Consider the following 22,455-nt stretch of genomic DNA (forward strand, 5'->3'; position numbering starts at 1 on the left):
AAGCTCATGCTCCAAAACGTCTGTTAGTCTATAAGGTGCCACAGGATTCTTTGCTGCTTTTAAGTAAATACAGGCTCCTTCTTTCACCGAAATACCATTTTTCTCCTGATAGTCTATGATGGACTAGCTGATCTACAAGGGGGTGCAACTGTATTCAGACTGAATCCTTGAACTATAGGAGGTTAATGCACAAGTGTACTGAAAAATAATACCATTACTCTAGTGTGTCACATTGTGGAATTCTCCATTTGAGTAAAAAGGAAAAACCCAATTGTTTGAAATTGCAATTTCATTGTGATCAAGGTGCACTCAGCACTGCTTTTAACCTTCACCAAAACCCAAACTCAGTAGCTTGCACTTCCCCACATTATACCCACATGTTAATGCCAATGAGAGTTACCACATATATCGGAGGGAAATGGATTGCTACACTGGATCATGGGGGGAAAAGTTAGATTCTGGATAAAAAGTGAAGGTTAAAAGCAGCACGGCCTTGTTTGATCAACAACTGCAAGGTCAGGCTGTGGTGCCACTGGCAGGCAGGAGGTACATTGACACTAGATATAGACCCACGTTCACAGATATTCAGATCCAGGTTTATGGTTCAGGCCCATCTCTCAGAAACACTGACAGAAAAGACACCTTCTAGACTCTTCAGTGACCCTTCAAGAGCAGCAAAGAATCCTGTGGCACCTTATAGACTAACAGACGTTTGGAGCATGAGCTTTCGTGGGTGAATACCCACTTCGTCGGATGCATGTGGTGGAAATTTCCAGGGGCAGGTATATATATGCAAGCAAGAAGCAAGCTAGAGAGGTTAGTTCAATCAAGGAGGATGAGGCCCTGTTCTAGCAGCTGAGGTGTGAAAACCAAGGGAGGAGAAACTGGTTTTGTAATTGGCAAGCCATTCACACTCTTTGTTTAATCCAAACTGCTGAGCTTCAGTTCATCTGCAAATTTGACACCATCAGCTCAGGATTAAACAAAGACTGTGAATGGCTTGCCAACTACAGAACCAGTTTCTCCTCCCTTGGTTTTCACACCTCAACTGCTAGAACAGGGCCTCATCCTCCCTGATTGAACTAACCTAATTATCTCTAGCTTGCTTCTTGCTTGCATATATATACCTGCCCCTGGAAATTTCCACTACATGCATCCGATGAAGTGAGTATTCACCCACAAAAGCTCATGCTCAAAAACGTTTGTTAGTCTATAAGGTGCCACAGGATTCACTGCTGCTTTTACAGATCCAGACTAACACGGCTACCGCTCTGATAAGTGACCCTTCAGTGCATCTGCCAAAGTTTAAATATTTCAAAGTGGGGAAAAACATCCCCCCCATTTTTCTTTAAAACTTTTGACTTTGTATTTTTCTGCTCCAGAGTATTTTTTACATCATGGAAAAACATATTCCAGTAAAACACAGAATGGTTTTTATTAACGTTTTACTTTAAAATTACTGAGACGCTACCTTGTTATCATTAAGCATTTGGGGGCCAGGGCAGTGTAATGATATTTCATTCCCACTTCTAGGGTAGCGCCTGCTTTGACTTGTACCTCTCCCTGCTCCTTAGGGTTCTGTTGTCTTGCTGTCAAGCTCACCTGGTCTTGTGTTTCCTTGTCAGTATTTCAGTATGCACAAAGCACGTTCAGCCACTGATCATTTGCATAGCCCAATAGACACAGGCTGATATCTTGCCTACCTCCTCAAAATAAAGGGAAGGCTTTTGGGCAGGAAGGCAAACCTCCATGCCAGCCTCCACAGAAGCGTGCTCTGTACCACTGAGCGTAGGCAGGCTCCCTGAATCCTGCCTCTCGGGCAGCAAAACTGGATCCAGGATAAAGCTGGTTGAAGATTTCCCCCTTTCTAACCTGTTTATCAACAGAAAATTGGTTTTTCAACAAAATTAAAATTTCCACTAGAAGTGCGTTTTCTGCAGAAAATATTGAGCTTTTGTCTATACTTTTCTGGCCAAAATTGGCATTCTTCAGCCTTTTTTGGGGCGGGGGGGAGAATGACAAAAAGTCAACATTTTCCGCAGAAGGCAGAAACACCCTATTTTCCAAACAGCTCTAATCCATGACACTTGGTGCCTGCAGACTGGGATGTGTGATTTGCCCCCAAGCCAATAAATGCACAGGTAAACCCCGTCTTTCTCACTAGCAAAACTGAGCAAACATTCATCGCAGAGTCACAAATGTGTCTTGCTCTGATGAAGTAGCAAGAACTGCAAACACTTCAGCTATCTTGAGGTAGGAGAAAATGATGTTTTCATCAGCTAAGCTGCCCTCTTCTAGCGGTACAGTGAGAATCAGGTAGTCATCGCTTTCAACCTTCCTATGGGCCCAAATGTGTGACAATACTACAGAATAAGGGATGCATGAAACATACGACAGAAGCTTGAAAGGATGTCAGAGTCATTTCTTTGACATAAACAAATTTTTTCCTAATCCCAGTTTGGTAATTCAGCATTTTTTGGATGTCAATAATTTACAGTAACATAGTGTGATATCAGCAGAGATGAGGAAGAAGAATGTGAATTTGGATCCAGCATGAAGGAAAATCCTTCATAAAGTTCCTGATTCTGAGGTCCTTGCTCACAAGAGTAGTCCCGGTAAAGCCAGTGGGATCTCTTGCATAAGTAAAGACTTCAAGACTGAACCCAATGGGATAACTGAAGGGTGCTGCACTTTCTTGATTTGAACTGCCTGTGCACATCTTGAAATAAGGATTTTAAGCAAATTAACAAAATTAAATACATTATAAAACATACACTTAATCTGATCCTGAGATTGTCTCCATAATAAACACCAAAGGAGATAAGCTTCCTGAATACGTCTTGACATTGTTGAAGTGTATTAAGTGTCTGTTTTACATAGGCAGAGTTGCTTGCCTAACAGTGCTCCTTCCCTCATTCTTACCTGAGTGCCCGACTAAGACTGTGTTTCCTAATTATCTCATTTGCTAGGATGAGGCCAACAAAACACTCGGGTGGGGTCGATCACTGTTATCAGGAATTTCATTTGCATTTCTTCTTTTGCAGTTCGGATAAAAACAATTTTGATATTTTGCCAGGATTTCCAAGACTTGAAGAGTCTTCCTTTTTTTATTTTTCGGCCAGCAAAGAACTGTGTGTCAGCAGCTTCCTGTCAGAGGAGCTGCTGTGTTGTGCTGAAGAAAGTCCTCACACGTGAGAGAAAACATCAGGATCAATTGGACGGAAAAGGTGATGACGTGAACCGCAACAGAAAGAAGAAATTCAATATGATGAACGTCAGTCAGGGTGCTGACTACCAAGCATTCCAGTTCCATCAGTGCAAAGACCTATTTATAGTCTCTAACAGTGTCACTCAGAGTCAGACATGATATCTGGGGTGCGAGGGGAATAGTCTCCAAAATTCTGTTTGCTTAAGCACTATATATATATTAACATGTTCTGTTTTTTATTATTTCAGTATTTTAGCCCTTGGTCGAATAGTCACCAACACCTGTCCGATACCAGAATCTATAAGCAGCCTTAGCACCTGCAGTATTTGTAGAATATCAAAAAACAGCCTTAGCAACAAGGAGTTACCTAATACAGGGTGAAGGCGGGGTTAAATAGATAAATGCAACATGTAGTGGCATTTGTTACCATTAAATGTGTGGCTCCCGCAATCAGGCCATAAAACTGTACTATGTAACTTGCTTGCAAGGGGTGGCAAAGAAGACTAACGTGTTACTTTAATAATCTTATAAACCACTCATTCAACATAGTATTTCCAGCTGAACTTGAAGGTTTTTCCTTAAAAATGTCATTCCTCTAGAGACCACCAGGATCTTACACTCTGTCTGCCTTTGAACTCTGCTGTTACAGCTGTTTGGTTAACAATGTTGTTCCAGTGCAAAAAATCAAACCCCAACCCTTCCTCCTTTAAACTTTAGATTGCCTCACATCCGTCCATTCCTGTTTAGTGTTCTGTAGGGCTTGAGTCTTCTGTTCATCTACCTGGACATAGTCTACTCTCTGCTCTTCCGAGAGAAAAGGTTTCTGTAGGACAGACGAAGAAACAATTGTTTTATATTAGAGAGAACATGGATGCTAGTAAAACTGGTTTTGTTTTCTATTCTTCCTTTTCTTTTTTTCCTGGTCATTTTGTTTCACCTTGAAGTGACATCAGCTGACAAGAGCATTGCTTTGCAGTCCGCTTTAGACAGAATTATCCATCTGTCACTGTGTCACCCTGCCCAGCATAGTGAGATATGGAAACACTCTGTACGGGCTAACTCCATCCCAGAGCAAGGATCATTATTCTCTTGCCTTTAGTAAGATCCTGCTATACTGATGACCTGCGTGAATTTTAACCATAGGAGGGTTTAAATTAAAGGAGGCCTAGAAAGCATCCAGTCAATCCCCTCAAAGATATATGAGCAAAACTGATGATTGAAATGATGTAAAACAAAAACTCAGCAATCTATCAGGATAGTCTCTACACTTCACAGTAAATTTATTTGCTTTCATTGTATTCCTTCTTTGTCCGTCATTGTCTATTTAAATGGTTAGTTCTTTGGAGCAGCAGAGACCTTATCTTTTGGCTGTGTCTAAAGAATCTAAGGCACTTCTGCAATGACATAAATAATATTATTACATATTTTTGCCGTGTTACAAGATCTCCTATAATGTCTTCCTGTGACCCTGCTGTCAGTCATACTCATCTCACAGAAAGTTACTGCAGATAGGATTTGTGGGAAAATTAGCAGGAAAGTTTTGTGGGAAACCGTGCCTCTTTTGAGAATGAAAAAAGAGCTTGCAGAATTCCTGCAAGCACCAACAAATTTGCCCATATATTCTTACTACTGTATATTCCAGTGGAGCCATTATGCCTAATATGATTCCATATCAGCATGATACTGGCACCACTGTAATAACTTTAATTGTGGTTTTATCACGTTACCAGTATGTTCATGTTGAGCCTGTTATGAATGCAATCAGCTGGAAGAGCATGACAGATTTCATTCTGTTGAGACTACCCAGAAGTGAGAATCTCTGTCTGTTTGCCTCCATCAGAGAAAGACACCAGGATGTACAAAAAAGGGTGGTATTTGCATAAATGATTCTTACCTTCTGTACAGGGGATGGGGAAGCGGAATTAAAATCCAATGCTAAGTAATCAAGGTTGGACTTCTTTGACCATGGGAAAGCACCACTGCATGGAGATGTTGCCTGGCTGTGCTCCTGTTGAGGAATGAGAGAAACTTTTAATGAGTAATTTCAAAACCCTTAAATCATGATCCTAAAAGGAAAAAGACCAGACTGTTTAGTATTACTCCTAATCCAGCAGTAAGCAAAGAAGGAGAGCTCTGGCCCACATCGTTTGTATAGTATGTCAGGGGATACATTCATCAACTAATTGCAAGATCCTAGCAATGTCTAATTACGTGACTGTACAAAGAAATTCAGGAACTCTGATTTGGGGTAATTACAGTAATATGGGCAAAAAGGGGCGCGGGTGATTTTCATTCAGGTTTAGCAAAACATCAGTAAGGATCTTATTTTGCAAAACCAAAACCTGGGATGGCTTACATCTGGATCCCATTTCATCTAAGTCATTGAAGTTCTGGGGGAGTAAGGATAAATGGTTCTGATTCTGATTCATCTCTGTCAATTGCATATCAAAATGGAGAGTCACAGACAATGACAAACCATGTTAAAGGTTTTAGCTTTTTGAACAAAACATTGGAGTGTAATTATCACTAGAGCTGAGCTGAGAACTTACTGCGTAGGTTCAGATCAGCTTCAGGTTTAGTCTGGAGAGAGGAAGTAAGATTTCTGTTTGGAGCAGCCAACTGTGTAAACTCTTTGTGCAATCATTCCCAAACTGGAAGTGGAAAGCTGGCCCCTTCGGGCTTTGCATTTGGAACCAAATCTGCCACAGCTGGTTCAGACCTAGGAATTCTAGATCAATTCCCACCTGAAATTCGAAGGGGATTAGGTTCTGGCCTTTTCGTAGACATGGCCAAAGAATTAATGAAGAAAAGGAAGCCACAATATTTTTGTTTTATGTAATAGGAAGTAGGGTTAATGCAACTAAGACTTTAATAGGAGTTCTCTTTCTATACAACATTGTGTGTGTTCCTTTAGGAAGTGCACTGAAGATTGTCTGTCATTTCCTAGGAGATTCTGCAGGGGGCCCTTGTAAAAGGTGAAAGGACTTAGTTTTTCTTTGCCTTTAATGAGTTCTCATGTAAATATGCCTGATCCCAGTGATCTCTTGGAACTGCTCAGCAATGGTTTGTGGGGTGAACAGCTGAGATCTGCATAGCAGAAAAAAGGCTTCCCTTATCTCTTTGTAAATCAGACCCAGTGTCTTTAGTTTAAAACCATTTGATTTTTTTTTTTTAAGAGGGCAAAGGACAAACCTGTTGAACATTTTTCTTAGAAAATGAGCTTCAGAATTCTCAGGGCATCTGACAGAATAGAGCACAGGATAGCTGCATGAAAATGAAGATTACCATTTGAATGTAACTTTCTTCCTCTTCTCCGGAAACTGAATTGCCAAATATTCTTGCTGAATTAATACCGTCTTTATCTGGAGAGATAAAGCTCGTTCGATTGCTAGAAAGAAAAACACAGGCAAGGTTAAGGAAGCATCTAACAGATGCTTTGAAAAGAAGCCAAAGTCTGACATGGCCCATATGGCAAATAACTCACCCTAATTCTGAAGCCTTAATGGAGAGGCTATCCAAAAATGTTTTTTAGCTATAAAGCATGTTACAGTTACATCAACAATATCTCTGGTGGATTTTCTGGGATTTGTCTTGACACTATAAAAGTTTGCCAGCTATGGCAGGACAGAAAGCAGGATATATCAGAGCAATTCTCCAGCAAGGAACGCAAATGGAGGCAGACATTTATCTGTGTCATATGCACTGATGGAGCAGTTACTTTGTTGTATGGGTACCACCATTTCTGAGATTGAAATGAATTAATCAGCTACTGTAGCTGCCTGCAAAGCAACTTGGCTGGCTTTGAATGCAGTACAAACACATGTTATCTGTGCTTTGGAGCTGTCTGCAACTCAGTTCTTTTAAAAGAAAAATGTAGCTTCTAATCTAACTGTCAGAAGCAGTCTGTATAATGTAATTCAAACCTACTGCAAATCATCGCTAAATTACTGCAGTTTGGCCAATATGGCTAGTTAACCAGAGATTAGCTGTGTACTTCACATGGCATAAACAATTTAATCCAAACAGTTATCCCTTTGGTTTTCACTTTATTTGTTCTGAGCACATTTGGTCATTTAAACTCTTGTTTGGCTTGTTTAATAGAAAAAAACTTGATATTTAGCTTACAATAAATGAACTCCTCAATGCTCCTCTTCCCTGCAGACCTTGTACAGCAGTTGAATGTGTCAGAGTTCATTAACCATGGCACGTAGCAGGGATGTTCATGAGGCAGAACTGAACTTGTGAGATTGCCCAATAGGCCAAGTACAGAGCACCTCAGGGGTGAGCCAGTGTTTATCTACTAACCTGGAAGCCTGGGGAAGATTCTGATTGCTTCCACCAGATTATCGGGCCCTGACAGACTGTGTCAGCTTCTCCCAAGAGAGCAAGCCCTTTCTCTGAGTACCTGCCACGTTAGCTAAAAAGGCAGTGTTTGGCATGCCACTGTTAAAGTGCCAGGCAGTAAAAGGATCCACACAGGAAGCCTTGTGAGAATTCTCTGTTCACCCAGGTATTTTCAAGGGGAAACTGGCAAACCCCTTACAACTTTCCCCATCGGGTCTGAGAACTTACTGCCACCATTGCCTGTGGCCAGCATGCTTCATCTCATGTCACTGCTTCGATCCTACCAGCTAAGAATTCCTGGCTGTGACTCCCTTTGGGGCACACTGATACTGTGGCTTTGTCATCATTTGGGGAGAGTGACCTGAGGCATTCCCTCCACCCCACAACTGGTTTGCAGCGACATTAAATGAGGAGCAAGAATCGAGTCTCCATTTCGGTATGGCAGCACAGAATGTTAGCCCCAGGTCATCAGGCCAGCCAGGCCTTAAACTAGGTTCGTTTTCCCTTTGCCATCTTAATCTTCAAAAACAAAGATGTCTGCTCTCCTCTGGAAAAATATTAGAAGGCATGAGGGCTAACATTATGGCAGCTGTACCAGAGAACAGATTAGCTCCAACCTTCTAAAAAGTTACATAAGGAGGTTTCACAAGAGACAATTTAGGCTTTGAGGTAGTGCTAATTTGCAAGAGATCCAAACCACAGAATTTCTCACGGCACAGTCTGAAGGGAGTGCACTGTGTCCGTCTTTAAAAGGAGCCCTTTTTTTATGGCAGCAAAAGCCTGTAAAATGCTGGAAGGAGTCCCATGGAATTTGCATAGCATGTTTGTTTATAGACTTTGCCAACAAACTATTTCTTGCGGAATGTGATAAGTTATTTATAACTCCATTTCACAATGCTCATGCTTAAAAGGTTTCAAAGTCAGGTTTCTCATCCACTTACTAAGGCACAGTCCACATTCTGGTCAAGGTAGCGTGTTCCCGGATTGTGGAGAGGTTTCTCAGATCCAGCGGAGGGGGTCGTGCTGCAAATAGGTACAATAGGAATTTTAAAAGCAGGATTTTTAATGTCTCTAACATAAATAAATGGGAGACACCTCCCCCAACACTGGGGGCGCCAGAAACCAGGTGGTGGCCCCCCACGTGGCCTTGGTGAAAAAACTGCAGAGAGGAACCAGCCAGAAACTCCAGCTGGTAGAGGCAGAAGCAGCCAAAGCAGGAACGTTCAGATGCTCAGAGAACTTTCCACTTTTCTCACTGGACCTACTCTTCCTTGTGCTGAATGGCTGTTTTCTCCAACTCCCTCAGTCTCTTCACCTCAGCTTCACTCCAGACCTGCCCCTCTTACCCCTTCTGCCCTGTCCTGTTCCCCTCATCTACCTTCCTTTCCTATTTAGCAGGTTGCCTCCTAACTAAACCCTCCATCCCACCCTCCCAAAAGTCCTGGAACTAACATGTAATTTGCTGCCATCACATTGTTCACTTTGCTTGTGTGCTCTACCCCTTCATCGCCTTGCATCTGTGCTGTGTGTTTAGACCAGGGGTCAGCAACCTTTCAGAAGTGGTGTGCCAAGTCTTCATTTATTTACTCTAATTTAAGGTTTCGCATGCCTGTAATACATTTTAACATTTTTAGAAGGTCTCTTCCTATAAATCTATAATATATAACTAAACTATTGTTGTATGTAAAGTAAATAAAGTTTTTTAAATGTTTTAGAAGCTTCATTTAAAATTAAATTAAAATGCAGAGCCCCTGGACTGGTGGCCAGGACCCCAGGCAGTGTGAGTGCCACTGAAAATCATCTCGCGTGCCGCCTTCGGTACACGTGCCATAGGTTGCCTACTCCGGTTTAGATCGTAAGCTCTTCATGCAGCGACAGTCTACTCCTGCATTTGTACAGTGCTTCGCACAATGACGCCCTATTTGTGGTTGGCACCTAGGCACTATTTTAACAAACAAAGTTATACAGCCTAGCATTTGTGCGAGATTATACTCAGGAAACCTTGTGGAATAAATGGACTGTTTAAATCTGCCTTGGCAGCTAAAGTCCTCTGTGGCTCCTAAAACAAGGAGCTAAACATGATGGGCAGCAGGAGAGCAGACTTTCCAGAATGACCAGGAACATGCCTGAACCCGGGTCAGCAAGTGATGTCTCCCCAGGGGAGGGGCTACTTCAGTGTCCAGGTCCAGCCAATCCTTGGCCTGTCTTCTGAGACGGTTGCTGCCCATAGGGGTGCCAAGTGTGGTGGTGCTTTATGTGTTGTGAACATCTCTCCATAGGGAAATGGATTGAGGCCTTCAACTCATTTCATCTAGGTCACTAAGCAAGCCTGAGGTAGTAACAAATTTCTATCAATAGCTGCCTGGGCTGCATTTGAACCAGCAACCAGAAGTGAAAGCCATAGCTTTACCTTTCCCCTGAACCAACCTCTCCCATTTCATCAGGTTTCTCCACATTTTCTACATGGTAACAACATCTAGCACTTGTTCTACGACAATGCCGAGTGCCACTCACGGAGAGATGGAATTTAGTTTATCCATGGGTGCTAACTCAGGAAGGAGTATAAAACCCTTCAGTCCACTCCAGAACATCGCACAAATCCTGTGGTGTTCCAACAAGCAGGCAGAACACTCAAGTGTGTGCAAATTAAGCAGCTTAATGTAGCTGGATGAACAAGAAATATCACATAATTTGGATCCCTGTGGCACAGACTGAGGAACGCTGTGGGAATAGAAATGAATTTTTCCTCTTCTCTTGTCTACTTAATGGGCCAAATCCTGCTCATCCTCTCATGAAAGCAGGCCCATAAGGATACTTGTGTGAGTAAGGCAAGCAGGATATGGCCCAATAGGTAAACTACTTGTAGTCTAAGGAGCTTATGACCCCAGACTCCCCTCTGCTTCTGACAGGGGACGTGAGCTTGCACTTCCTGATCCCAGGTTGAGGGTGTGTGGAAATGGGAAGTGCCACTTCCACGGTATGTGCCTTCCTCCCCCCTCACCCAGTGGAAGCCCTTCTGTATGGGTTCTCTCTTGGGGTTCCAGCTCCATTTGTGGGAAGAGAGAGCAAGCCTGATTCTCCACCCCTCCTCAGCCCCCATGACAAGGGTCATTCCAGGGGCACCTTAGTTCCTCCAAGAGCCCCCAGGGAGCTAGAAGGTCCATGGGGCTGTGCAGAGACAGAGGGCTTCTGTGAAGATGGATCTTGTCTCCAGGTGGATCCTCCAAATGTGTATGAATCACAGAGGATTTGGAGGCAGCATAGGGCTTGGGGAAAAAATTCTCCCTTTCACCAAACCAGTGGAAGGACATTACTCCTGTCCATCTCCTCAACCCCCGGTGAACTGTGGTCGGGATCTGGGGTTGGGAGTGGGGCTACGGTCGGGGCCAGGTCCAGGGCTGTGACTGGAGCTGCGGTTGGGCCAGGAACAGAGCCGTGGCCAGTCCGTGAGCCAGGAGCTAAGGCCGCAACTGGGGGTGGGGCTGGAGCAAAGCTGAGGACAGAGCAAGTCCTGCCGTGCCCCCCCAACAGGGGGGCATGCTCCACAGTTTGGAGGCCACTAGATTAAAGCATGTCACTCAGCATGCCCCAAAGTTAACACAGCCAGTACATAACAGGTTATTGCACTAGGATCTTTCTCCTAGGATTCTCAGCATCCCAGCAGAGTGGATACTACCTTGGTTTTTTTTTAAATTCCATGGCACTTTTAATGAGATAAGAGGTTTGACCACATGATCTTGGCCAAAAAAGTTTTCCCCTCAAGGCTATTGGCTACCATCTTCCACCCTAGAGCTGGCTGCATCTATAGCATGTGAAGTGCTTTGTGATGCCCTGGGATGCCAGGTGCCTTGACATGGAAGTTAGTGATCAGTGATAGCAATGTACCTTAGCTTCAAATTGCTTACTAGGTTGGTCTAATGCCTTACATTTCCTACGGGGCTTGAGATCTCGATTCACTGGAGGTGGTTCCAGGTCTGTGCGAAGTTCCGGCAGTGGGCTGGAGAGTTTGTCATTGGTGATTACAGGAAAGGTAAAGGTTGCTGAGCTTGGGCTCATGGGAGTGTAGCCATCGGGTGAGCAATCTGATCCTGGGATGGGTGGAGAGGTGCTGGGGTGCATGGGTACATAGCTGTCCTCCGTATTGTCTGATGCTGAAGAGTAGAGCGGAGTGAATCGACATGGCTTCCGAAAGGAGAAGGAAAAGAAAGAGCATTCCAGTCAGCTGAACAACTCTAATACTTAAGCAAGGCTAATCCAGACATTGCTACAAATTAGCCTGAACTAAACCCCATGCTTGAACACCCCCCTCTGAACTTTTGGGGTGGCCTATCTCTGGAATGGCAGGAGCCAAAACTACCAAGACAGACATCCATGCCAACTTTGGAAAAGTTCAGATCTGAACTTGGCAGCTGAGGCCCATGATTCCTGGAAATGTGGGCATAAATGAACTGTTGGCATAAGCCGGTTCAAATCTACTGACTTCCAAGGAAGAGCACTTGTCTACACCAGCAGCAAATCTGAGCCACAGAATGAGAGGAGGCTTATAATGTAAGGAGATTTTCACATGTCAATCATCTGGTGAGTTATTCCGTCGCAAAGGTGGAAGCTCTGAGTGCAGAGACACATGCATAGGGATTGCATTGGACAGCTGAAGTTTAACCCTAGGGATTCATGTCACGCAGGTTAATGCTGGTTGCGTATCAAGAGGCCCTGACTACAAATCGGGTAAGATTAATTTCAAATGTGAGAAAAACATGGCGTCTGTCAAAGACAATGGAGTCTGCATCTGGCCAAGCAGCCTAAAGGCAGCATAGGGCCTTCCTATTTGGGAGAATCCAGTTCTGGCTCTCAGGCTCACCAGACTGGTGAGGCAGAGGCAGCATAATCAGCCCTGGGGGGCAGGGAATACCTGGTGGGAACATCACTGCCTAATGTGTTTTCACATCAACACTGACCAGCGTCAGCTAATTCTCTGCAGTCAAAAACTGGGTTACCACATTATAGGGGATTTTGAGGGTTGAGACAGTTAATGGGTCTCCAAAAGGAGGTAACCCGCATGATTCCAAAGTGATACAGAAACTTGCAACACATGGGCTCCATTCTCGGTTGTGACCTATCCCCTTCACATGGAAATGGACCCCAGGAAACACCCCTTAGTGCAAGGGCCTCTGTGAAGAGCTGACTTACATGTTCTGCTCTGTCTCCAGGCCTGCAGCATAGGGGATGTCTGATGGGAGAGAAGCGGTATTCTAGGAGTGCCAGGAGGGGGCCTGCCCAGCGTGTTGGAGGGACCCTCTAAGGGGCTATGAAAAACCCTAGTACCCTAGTGTGAGGCTTCTCTAACTTACAGCAGGGGCACACTCCAGAATATAGGACGGGCAACTGTGATATATAGTCACCTGTGCTCTCCTCTTCCATTCCTGTGCTGAGCACAGGAGAGGAGTAACAGAGCTTCAGGTCACAAGGCAATTAACTTTAGTGCTTTAGTCTGTTTTGTGCCAGTGTTTAAATATATGCAAATAGAGTACTTACCAAATTCAAACTAAGCCTCTTATCTCGACTTCTGAGAGAGCTTCCTTCCATGCTGGCTGAAAAAAAATACCCGCAATGATTAACAATGTAATAAGCAAAAGGGGAATGGAAGCTGAAGGATATAATTCTGGAGCAAGGCATATGGCATTAAAATAATTATGACTTTCTAAAGCTCATGAAATATCTTGTTAGTCTTCCTGGACTGGGAAAACCTGATGAAATACGAGATAAAAAAATAACTCTCTATAATTCTATGAGTGGGCTACTTATAATGCTATATTCATTTTAAGCACATTGAAAACAAGAAACAGTAAGCACACACCTATAAACCTATTCTGAGTTTTCTCTAATCACATCTAGATAAAGAGTAAGATCCTTGTCCATGAGAAAAGAAGTCAGGAGATAGGAGATTTAATTCCTGTTCGGTCAGCAACTTGTATAACCTTTGGACTTTCCTATATCTTAACTTCCCCATCTGTAAAATGGGGACAATTATACCACAAAGGGGCGCTGGGAAGCTTCATTCATTATTGCTTGTAAAGTGCTCTGAGATCCTCAGATCTAAGGCACTAGGGAAGTGCAAATTATTTATAGATGGAATACATGCTAGTGTGCACTATGCGAGGAGAAGTATGTGTATGTGTTAATGATGAACGATCATAACATACAAGTGGTTTAGAATAAGTCCACCTCCCCAACAAGTGAAAAGGTCTCTGTCACAATGCCTGCTAGTGCAAATTTGGCTTACGATACTTACAGTGTTTTCTTTTTGGTTCTTAATATGTTTTCTTTTCAAAATAGAGGTAGAAGAGGTTGTAAAATGTATTCAGAGTTGACAAGCTGCTGGACAGAACTTGTGTGATTGTTTCCATTGCATGGTGGACAGAGGTAGTGTACTTGTGGAGTAGCAGTGGGACTGGGTGGCAGATTCTGTTAGCTGGGTAAGATTTTGCTCTAAAGCTATGGCTGTATATTGCCATTTGCTTTTGGGGAGTTTGTTAATAGAAGAAAAAATGTAACTCAGAGAGTGGGAGGGCAAATGGCTGCCTCTTTCCACTCAAACCTTTATTTTTCTCCCTATGCTTAAACTGTCCTTCCTTTTCTCTTTGTAGAAAACATCTATAAATGGAGAAATGGGCCAATTCCCTACTGAGATCCTGTAGAGCTTCTCTCTGGAATACCATAAAAAAATTCCATGAGGGTAAATAGTATATAATGGATACAATCGGCCTGATGTAGAGTTCTATCCTATAGTGGGGTATTTTTTTTTTTGTAGTGATAACAGTGTAATGGACAATATAAAGATGACAAGATTGAATGAAACTGTATCATTGGTACCCAAAATAAACAGCTTTCTAGACAGCTGATATTAGCTACTTGTACTTTCTCAGTTACAGGCAGATTTTGTTCTTGTATGACTGTGTTGATCAGGGGAGCTATTTTTTACCAAAATAGTTATACTGATACAAGTTCTAGTGTGCATACCATTTTACTGCTATAAAAGGGCCTTAGACCAGCATAGATTAGTCCCCTTCTCATACGGGAATAAACTACACTGGCATAAAGCATCTTTATACTTGTACAACTGAGTTCACACTAGGAGGTTGTACTACTTTATCTATACTGGGATAGTTAAAGCAGTACAACTTGTATGTGTAGATAAAGCCTACAACAGATAACTCACCAGGGGTGTGCTCACCTCACCTTCTCAACTGGCGAGAAACAGCTGGACCATTTGTATGTCTTTTGCATGTCTCAGGTTTGATTCACACTTGTATTTTAAAGTCAGAAATAGTATTTTTATATCTGATTTTTACACCCCAAAAGTTAGGGTATAAAAATAAGAAGCAATGCTTATTAATTCATTGCTGTCCCCGTCAGGCTGAGATAACCTTGCAGCACATCCATAGAATACGACATTTGGGCACTTAATCCTCTGAAATGCACTTCAGTGTAAATTAGAAAGGAGAAATAGTAACTGTCTCCAGCCAGATTGTGTATGTGTGTGAGACACACACACACACACACCCATAAGTACCCAGAACATTTCACAGGCAGCTTTCAATCATAACTGATTATTAAAAATACTATTTCCAGCTATGGGTGTTCCTTCTACTAGCTTCCAAGTATTCCTTGAACACTGATAAACAGGCTGGGCAAAACTCTCCATGCTTTGGGTTTAATAAGAAGAGCTAAACATCTTGGCTCTGCACAATGCATGAGTGACCGTTTAAACTGCAGAATAAAGGAAGCCAATCAATAATGCTGAATACAAATACCTGTTGTTGCCTCCATTTAGAACATTATGGCTCCTGTACAATACATTTGATAGTTTCCAACTAGACATTTTATCTGCCCACTCTGTTCTAATACTCTGCAGAATACAACTATATTTGGGTCACATTGTACCACTTGCTTTCTTGTTTGGTTTTTTTTCCTTTTCTTTTTAAACAATGTCTCAAAAATGGGTGAAATTATCCTGCTCTGCTCCAGTGCAGCATAGCATCCTGCTTTATACCCAGTTTTCCAGCTAGGCCTTATTGAGATGCAGGGACATCAGCTGATTTGCTTAATATCACACTGGGCGCCACTGGTTCTTCTGAGATTATGTCCCATCGCCAGCTTCTTCCTGTCTTCCAGTCCCTTGCTCTCTACATGCTAAGAAACATCCTCCTTCCATGGAGTGTACTGCCTGCAGCAGCAGAGGTGTTGCACTCAAAGGATCCCTGCATCTGACGAAGTGGGTATTCACCCACGAAAGCTCATGCTCCAATACGTCTGTTAGTCTATAAGGTGCCACAGGACTTTTTGCCACACTTAAAGGGGCACTTAACTCGAGTAAGCCTGAATTTGGACTCATCTAAGGATGAAAAAAATTCCAAGAGCCATGTAAGTGGAAGTAGGCCGTGTGTGTGTGTGTGTGTGTGTGTGTGTGTGTGTGTGTAATTAACAAACCAAACTCACACCAGCTGTCTGCTGACTGGTACTTACACTGTTAATTCCACATACAGTAGCAGGTGCTGTATGTAGCTGAGGGATACCGCTTCTGCCTCAATCAATGTTACAATGATACTTAGCCTTTATAAACCACCTGTCAGTGACTGACTGAGCTGCATGGTGGTCCTAGAAGCTGGGGATAGGCCTGAGTTTGAAAAGTTCTTAGCTCCTATTTAGGCACCTGAATGCTGTGGCAAGATTTTCGAAAGTTCTTAGCACCCAGGTCTCAAGGGGAGCTGAAATCCTGGCCACTTCATTCAGGGCTCACTGGGTGACTCAGGAGGTCACAGAACCAGGAGGAAAACCCATAAGTCTTGTCTCCCACTCTCATTGGGCAGCACAACCTCTAACCACTGCCACTTGGACCCCATTTCATGCAGAGCAGGAGCCTGTGCACACTCACAAAGGCATTCGCTTGGCTTTAGACACAAGAAACTCTTTAGATGTGATCACATTGTCACGGCACAACAGCTCAGGAGGGGAAGGGAAGAGTTACCTTTCCAGTGCCGCATATTATCCAAACTGGACAAGGAGATTCTTCTCGGCACCAAGGCAATCTGAGTCCCACAGATCCCACCGTGTCCATTCTGAAGAGCCCCGTTGGATAGCTCCTCCCCGCTCCGGTCTGAGAAATGGGTTGGTTTGGGTGGCCGGGGTGGTGGGGTGTTAGATAAAATATCCAGTTCGGTTACGCCATAGGGCAGCGCAGTCTGGCTTTTGTCAATCTGAATGGTTGGTGTTAAAGGAGGCCCTAAGAGTGGAGAGGAGGAGGGGACATCACTGAACGGCCCGCTAAAGTCTATGCTTCTGGGTATAATCCCATGATTCGCTGGCTGGCCCCCATCCTGGTGCACAATGCCATTGCTGGATGACTGTACGTGAAGGGAGGGTTGAGACTGCAAGGCATCAACGAAAACATCATCTGATGAGGTCTGCTCCAGGGATCTGTCAGAATTCGACCAGCTGTCACATCTGGATGGAAGACAAAGACCAAATTTTGTATCTTCATTCTACCACTGTTGCAAGTGAGCTAGTATGTACTCCAGTGAGTTCACACTGTATGAGAGGTACACATACATGCCCATTGGTTCACAATAACACAGCCAACCCAAGGTTTCAACTGCTTCATACAATTTTCTTTTCTGGGTTTTTAAATTCAAAATCCAGTCTCATCAGATTTAAGTCCGTTCTTGAGACCAGCCTAATGCTGGGGCTTTTCTATCCCACTTTTGAAACTGCGCATTGATCATTTAATTTCATTCACCCATTGTAAGCACCCACTCTGGGAGTGCTGTGTGTGTTTGTCTTTACTCATTATTGCAAGAGACGTTTTCCACAAAGGGTCCAATCCATCGAGTGGCAGATTCAGCCCCTTTGTCTCTTTACAAAGGATATAGTGCAGCGCAGCTGTGCAGAGAGGGGGCACTGGACATAAGGGGGCCATGCAGCGGGCTCACATGCTGTGTGGTATAGAAACCTGTTGTGATTGAACTTAGTGTGGGGCAGCATATTGGGAAACCAGGGTGGAACCAGAAAATCCACTGCTGTGAAGAACCTCCCTTCCACCTTTATTAGGATAGGGGAGATTGCATGAAGCACTTTGTATAGTCTACTCCAGACATCTTCCTGGCACTTGGGCTGGGGTTCTGGGCTTTGGATGTATGCCTGAAGTCTTAAGTGATGTTATGTACATGCTCATCCAGGGGACAATGTGCACTTTGGGGGTACATCTCAGAGTAACCCATGTCATTCACTTTTACTTCCTGTTTACTAAATCCTTGTTCACCAGCCAGTTAACAGTCTATAGTAGCAGCCATGATTTCAACTAGGGTCTGATCCTATTCCCACTGAAGTCAATGGGAGTTTTGACCTTTCTGTCAAAGTGACTGGTAGTATACATGAACAGGGAAGATGATTCTTGGGTCACGTTGCTACTGGAGTTTCAACCTCAACATCGCAGCCAAAGAGGATCTACTCACCCAGACTATGGATAAGTGGCCTCCACAACATTACTTCAATAATTCATGCAGCTCTTCTTGTTGCTCCAACCCAAACCATGGGGGCTTTCGGGACAGTCAGGGAAGTTTGAGACTATGGTCCTTGGCTAAGGCCTGTGTCACTTTTCATTGTGCAGTGAATGCTGATGGAAGAATGACGCTACCTGCCCAAAAGTGTACTATGGGCTATACCCTGCCCTCTCCTCCATGGGTACGGGGCCCCTCCCCCGACCCCCCCCCCCCCCCCCGAGAACAGAGGAGGTTCCACTTGGAAGATATAGGGGGCAGGATTAGGGGACTCAGCACAGTGCTAGTTCTGCAGGGGCTCCTTGTACCGCAGCACATGGAGAGGTTTGGGAGCAGGCTATGGGCAGCCGATGGATCCACAGATACAGGAGTCCGCCAGGCTTTCAACATGTGAAGGGGTAACATGCCAGATACCACCACTACTGCGGCCACTCGGAGGCTTGGGGTAAGAGGCTTTCTCCTCCACGGCCCCCAAGGAGCAGCATAGGCGTTAGTGCTTCCTGTAGGACGGGCGATTGTGTATCTATATTTGACATATCTATACATAAGAATGATGTCATCCACCACTGAAGAACAACCACTTCCAAGGAGACATGCAGCTACCACATAGCAACAGTTCTAACTGCTGGGTACTGTAATCAACCACAGAGTCAAGTTGGGGGAAGGAATGTTCTTACCCCACCTACAGTGTATCCTGGACACTGAGGTTAACAGCTTAACTCTGGAAAAGTGCCTGGGCCCTTTAAAAGCCACTGACTGTCAAAACCCCAGTTTTACATCCTGTCTGAGAGATGTCACCTCTAGGAGCACCTGGCCCTCTAGCTGCACCCCCCAGGCCTTGCTTCAGTACTGGCTCCCGGGGGCACAGCAAACCCTCAGTACCATTTCCTGAAGCCCAGCGTTCCCTAATGTCATGCTGGGGTATTGGAACCAGAAGGGGCAGAATGAGCTGAGCTTTTCTTGGTTCTTTAAGATTTCATTCAACCATTTAGAGGAGAGGGACAAGGGGACTAAGGACGAGTGGAGCGGAGAGGGGGACTGTCAATTTGTTCGGAATACAAACCCTGCAGCATATTTCTGGAAGTGCAGCAGCCCCTGCATGCTGCTCTGGGGATGTAAAAGGGCTATAACCAGCCCCCAGGGAATTTCCTTGGTGCAAGAGGGTATCCGGGGTGGGGTGCAGTGCAGAACCAGGCTAACGACCTACTTCTCACCCTCCTGCATCTCACAAAGGGGACATTGGGAGGAAAGGGTCATGGCTGGAATATGCTGCACTCCAGCTAGTCTCATCAGCAGAAAGGCCCCTATAGAGCTGTTGTAGCCCAGTGTAAGTTAAATCAGCCTCAGGGCTGCTCTAACCTATGCTCGGGGCTGCAGCACACCATGGCAACATGAATACGGAAAGCACAAAAGTGGAATGAAGCCCCTTTGCCCCTGACTCTGCTTCCTGTGTCTAGTGCAGGAATGGTGGATGTGGCTCATTGGCAAAGAGACATATCAACTGTAAAATGGCTTTAAAGCACGACCTGCGGTTTACCTGATATGATTGAACTTGCCCGTCTCGCAGTTTGATAGGAAGAGGTAATCGGGGAGGAAGACTGACTCTGACTCACTCCTGGTCTCTTCGGAAGCAGAGGCGTCTGTGGTGGCACTGCCTACAGAGGAGGAGGGGTCTGTGATCCTTGAGGTATGAGTGGAGACGGCTGGCGAGGGCTGGAGGGATGAGGTGGTGTGAGGCAGGCTCTCCACAGAATCTGCAATGGAATAGGATTGCACCTTGTGATGGATTTGCACAGCCTTCCTCCCCCGAGAACGCTGCACACCCACCCATTCCTTAAGAGCATTGTGCAGTCACAGATCACACCAGGTGTTGATACTGACTGGGAACGCTGCCTCCCTACCCCATAAACAGTGTCTGGGGAAGGAGGCCAAGACATTAACTCATGTAATGTTCTAAGAAGTGCAGTATTTACTCAGTAAGAGACATTAGGGTCCAAAAATCAGCAGCCAAAACACGCTTCCCACAACCACTCTGCATGGACATTCACTAGAAAGAGTGAACAGGACTAGGGAGTATGGGATTCCAGGCCGGGACCCAGACCCCAACATCTGTGCTGAAAGGCAGCCCTAAAACACAAGCAAGTTCATGTCCGTAACAAACTGAATTCAGCAAGTGCCGGCAGCATTTGGAAATCCCCAAGGAAAATGCCATGCCTCTGCCTCTTGGCAGCCTCACTGTCATTACCACAGTGGTTCCTAAGGTTGGACCTGGTGCTCCCTGCACAGACAGCGCAGAGAAGGAGAGCGCTCATCTTAAACTAGAGATTAGCCTAAAACAAAACCTCAGATCTAAAATACCCCTGAAACTCTGGGGAGATTTGGATCCAGACTTTCTGGCTGCCTTCACTCTGAACGGCCTGAACCAGAACCTAGATCAAAACTTTGCTGAAATACAGAACACTGGGGATCCATCCAAATCTTGTGGCTTGAGGCCATCTCTCCTTGAAAGCCTTGAAAACTCCCTTTCTAACCAACTCGGTTGCTGCACTCCTCTCTCAGGTCGAGAAGAAAACAAATCACTTCCTCTGAGGAAAGCACCTAGCTGGAGCAGTCAGTTTTGTCAAGTATGATTTTGGACTTCTCTAGCACAAATAAAGAATCATGAGACCCACTTGAAATTAATGGAGACTAGAGAGGGTTTTCTTCCCACTCTCCAAACCTCTGAGGATGAAACTGATCTTTACTTTCTGCTTGCAGAATATCCAGATTTGTTGCACTGCAGAATTTGTTTGCGGTCTTCTCGTCTCTCTTAATGTTGGACAAAGCCCACATGAGCCAGGGATGTGTTGCAATATGATCCACACAGTTAGGGGCTCAGCAACTTAGTCTACTTACACAGCAGACACACGCTCTTTTTCCATGAGCCGCAAGGTATTTGAGAAGTGGGGATTACCAGCACAAAACCCGATGCTTGCATGTGGCAGTCAGCTGCATGTACAATGTGCCCAATGCTCTTTAAAATTTTGTATGGAAAAAATCCTAGGCTCCGAAGGGTTAAAGCCAAGTCTAAATCACTCAGAAATGATGGCTAGAGGTAAATAAAAAAAAAAGTCATCCTCCACTTTATGAGGACCTACAATTCCCTCAAGGGGCGGTATTTGCAATGCAGCATCCATAGGAAAATGAAAATCTGGCACCACCAGTATAATGATGACTTCTCTTGATTGGGTGCTGTGACTTTTTCAGTCTGCCCATGTGATGTGCTTGTGGGTTCCCTGACTGCTTCTCTTACAGAGCCCGATCCTGCACTCATTAAAGCCAATGACAAAGTTTGCGTTGGGCTCAATTCTCCCTGTGCCTTAGCTCTACTTGGGGCACAGGCAGAGACATCAGGGAGACAGTTAGGGCCCCTTATTGGGTGCCATCTGGCCCCAGCATTAGTTAGGGACTCCTGAGAGACTGGGTGCCACAGGCTGACAGATGCCACATCCCCAATGGCAAGGCTGGTGCAAGAGCAGCTTCCACAAACTTGATACCAGCACTTGGTTTCCATCCACCAGGAAAATTCTCAGCAGGCTGATTATGGCCAGGATCTGGCCAATTTGTGTCTCCAGAGCAGCACCAAACAGCCAGAGCAGAAAGTGTGTCCCTTTGATTTCAAAGGGGCAGGATCAAGGCTAGAGCCTCTCCTTCACACACAGTGTCCTTCGTGTTTTAATCCCTTGGGTACGTTTGAACATGGAAGTAAATAACTTAGTGATCAAAGAACAGAGAACAACCTAAAGCCGGGTCTGAACCATACCCTAGACATGGTCCCCATCCTCCCCAAACTTTGGGGGAGTTTCAATCTGAATGTGACTCCCCCAATTTGCAGTTTGGGCCCATTTGTAGCTGAGCAGCTATGGAACAGTGAGTTCCCTGAGGAATTTGTACACAATTCCCTGGAGGTTCTGGCATAATTCCTCCTCCCCCCACTCCCAACAGGCTGTGCTAAAAGATCAGATACATGGGAACTCCTGAAAGTATCTGAGAAAAAGCCTGAGAGAAGCTACAAAAGCCGTCCAAGAGAGAATTATCCTTTTTCCCTATCGGGTTTTGAATGTAATCCAGCAATAAGATTTCATCGGAGTAACTGGTGAGCAATGGAATCCAAAATAATTCCTATGATACTACACTACCCCATTACGGCCGCCAGATGGTGTGCATCTTGTTCAACGACCAATTGTTTTCCCTATTGTTAGTGTTATTCTGACGTTATCAGCAGGTATTTACCATCCAGGGCAAAGCATATGTCTCAAAAAACCTACACATTTCATACATCAAAGCAGCTGTGTTCCACCAAAAAAACAG

General features: G+C 44.6%; 1 protein-coding gene across 8 annotated transcripts in view; it reads right to left on the minus strand.

Annotated features, from left to right (window-relative positions):
- Positions 1 to 3,699: 3,699 nt before the first annotated feature.
- Positions 3,700 to 22,455, minus strand: part of GAB3 (GRB2 associated binding protein 3) — a 100,687-nt gene continuing 81,931 nt past the window's right edge. For 7 of the 8 annotated variants that reach the window (XM_030576591.1, XM_030576588.1, XM_030576593.1 and 4 more), the window contains 8 exons: positions 19,643 to 19,859; positions 16,578 to 17,053; positions 13,085 to 13,140; positions 11,479 to 11,734; positions 8,494 to 8,575; positions 6,494 to 6,596; positions 5,103 to 5,216; positions 3,700 to 4,031 (listed from right to left, as the gene is read on the minus strand). In XM_030576591.1, coding sequence (XP_030432451.1) covers positions 3,915 to 4,031; positions 5,103 to 5,216; positions 6,494 to 6,596; positions 8,494 to 8,575; positions 11,479 to 11,734; positions 13,085 to 13,140; positions 16,578 to 17,053; positions 19,643 to 19,859 — 1,421 coding nt within the window. In that variant the 3' untranslated portion in view covers positions 3,700 to 3,914. Of the gene's footprint in view, positions 4,032 to 4,060; positions 5,217 to 6,493; positions 6,597 to 8,493; positions 8,576 to 11,478; positions 11,735 to 13,084; positions 13,141 to 16,577; positions 17,054 to 19,642; positions 19,860 to 22,455 lie in introns of those variants that run through there. The other variant, XM_030576589.1, reaches the window with a different exon arrangement.

The sequence above is a fragment of the Gopherus evgoodei genome, chromosome 9 (genome assembly GCF_007399415.2).
Source record: "Gopherus evgoodei ecotype Sinaloan lineage chromosome 9, rGopEvg1_v1.p, whole genome shotgun sequence".
In the NCBI taxonomy this organism is placed as follows: domain Eukaryota; kingdom Metazoa; phylum Chordata; order Testudines; family Testudinidae; genus Gopherus; species Gopherus evgoodei.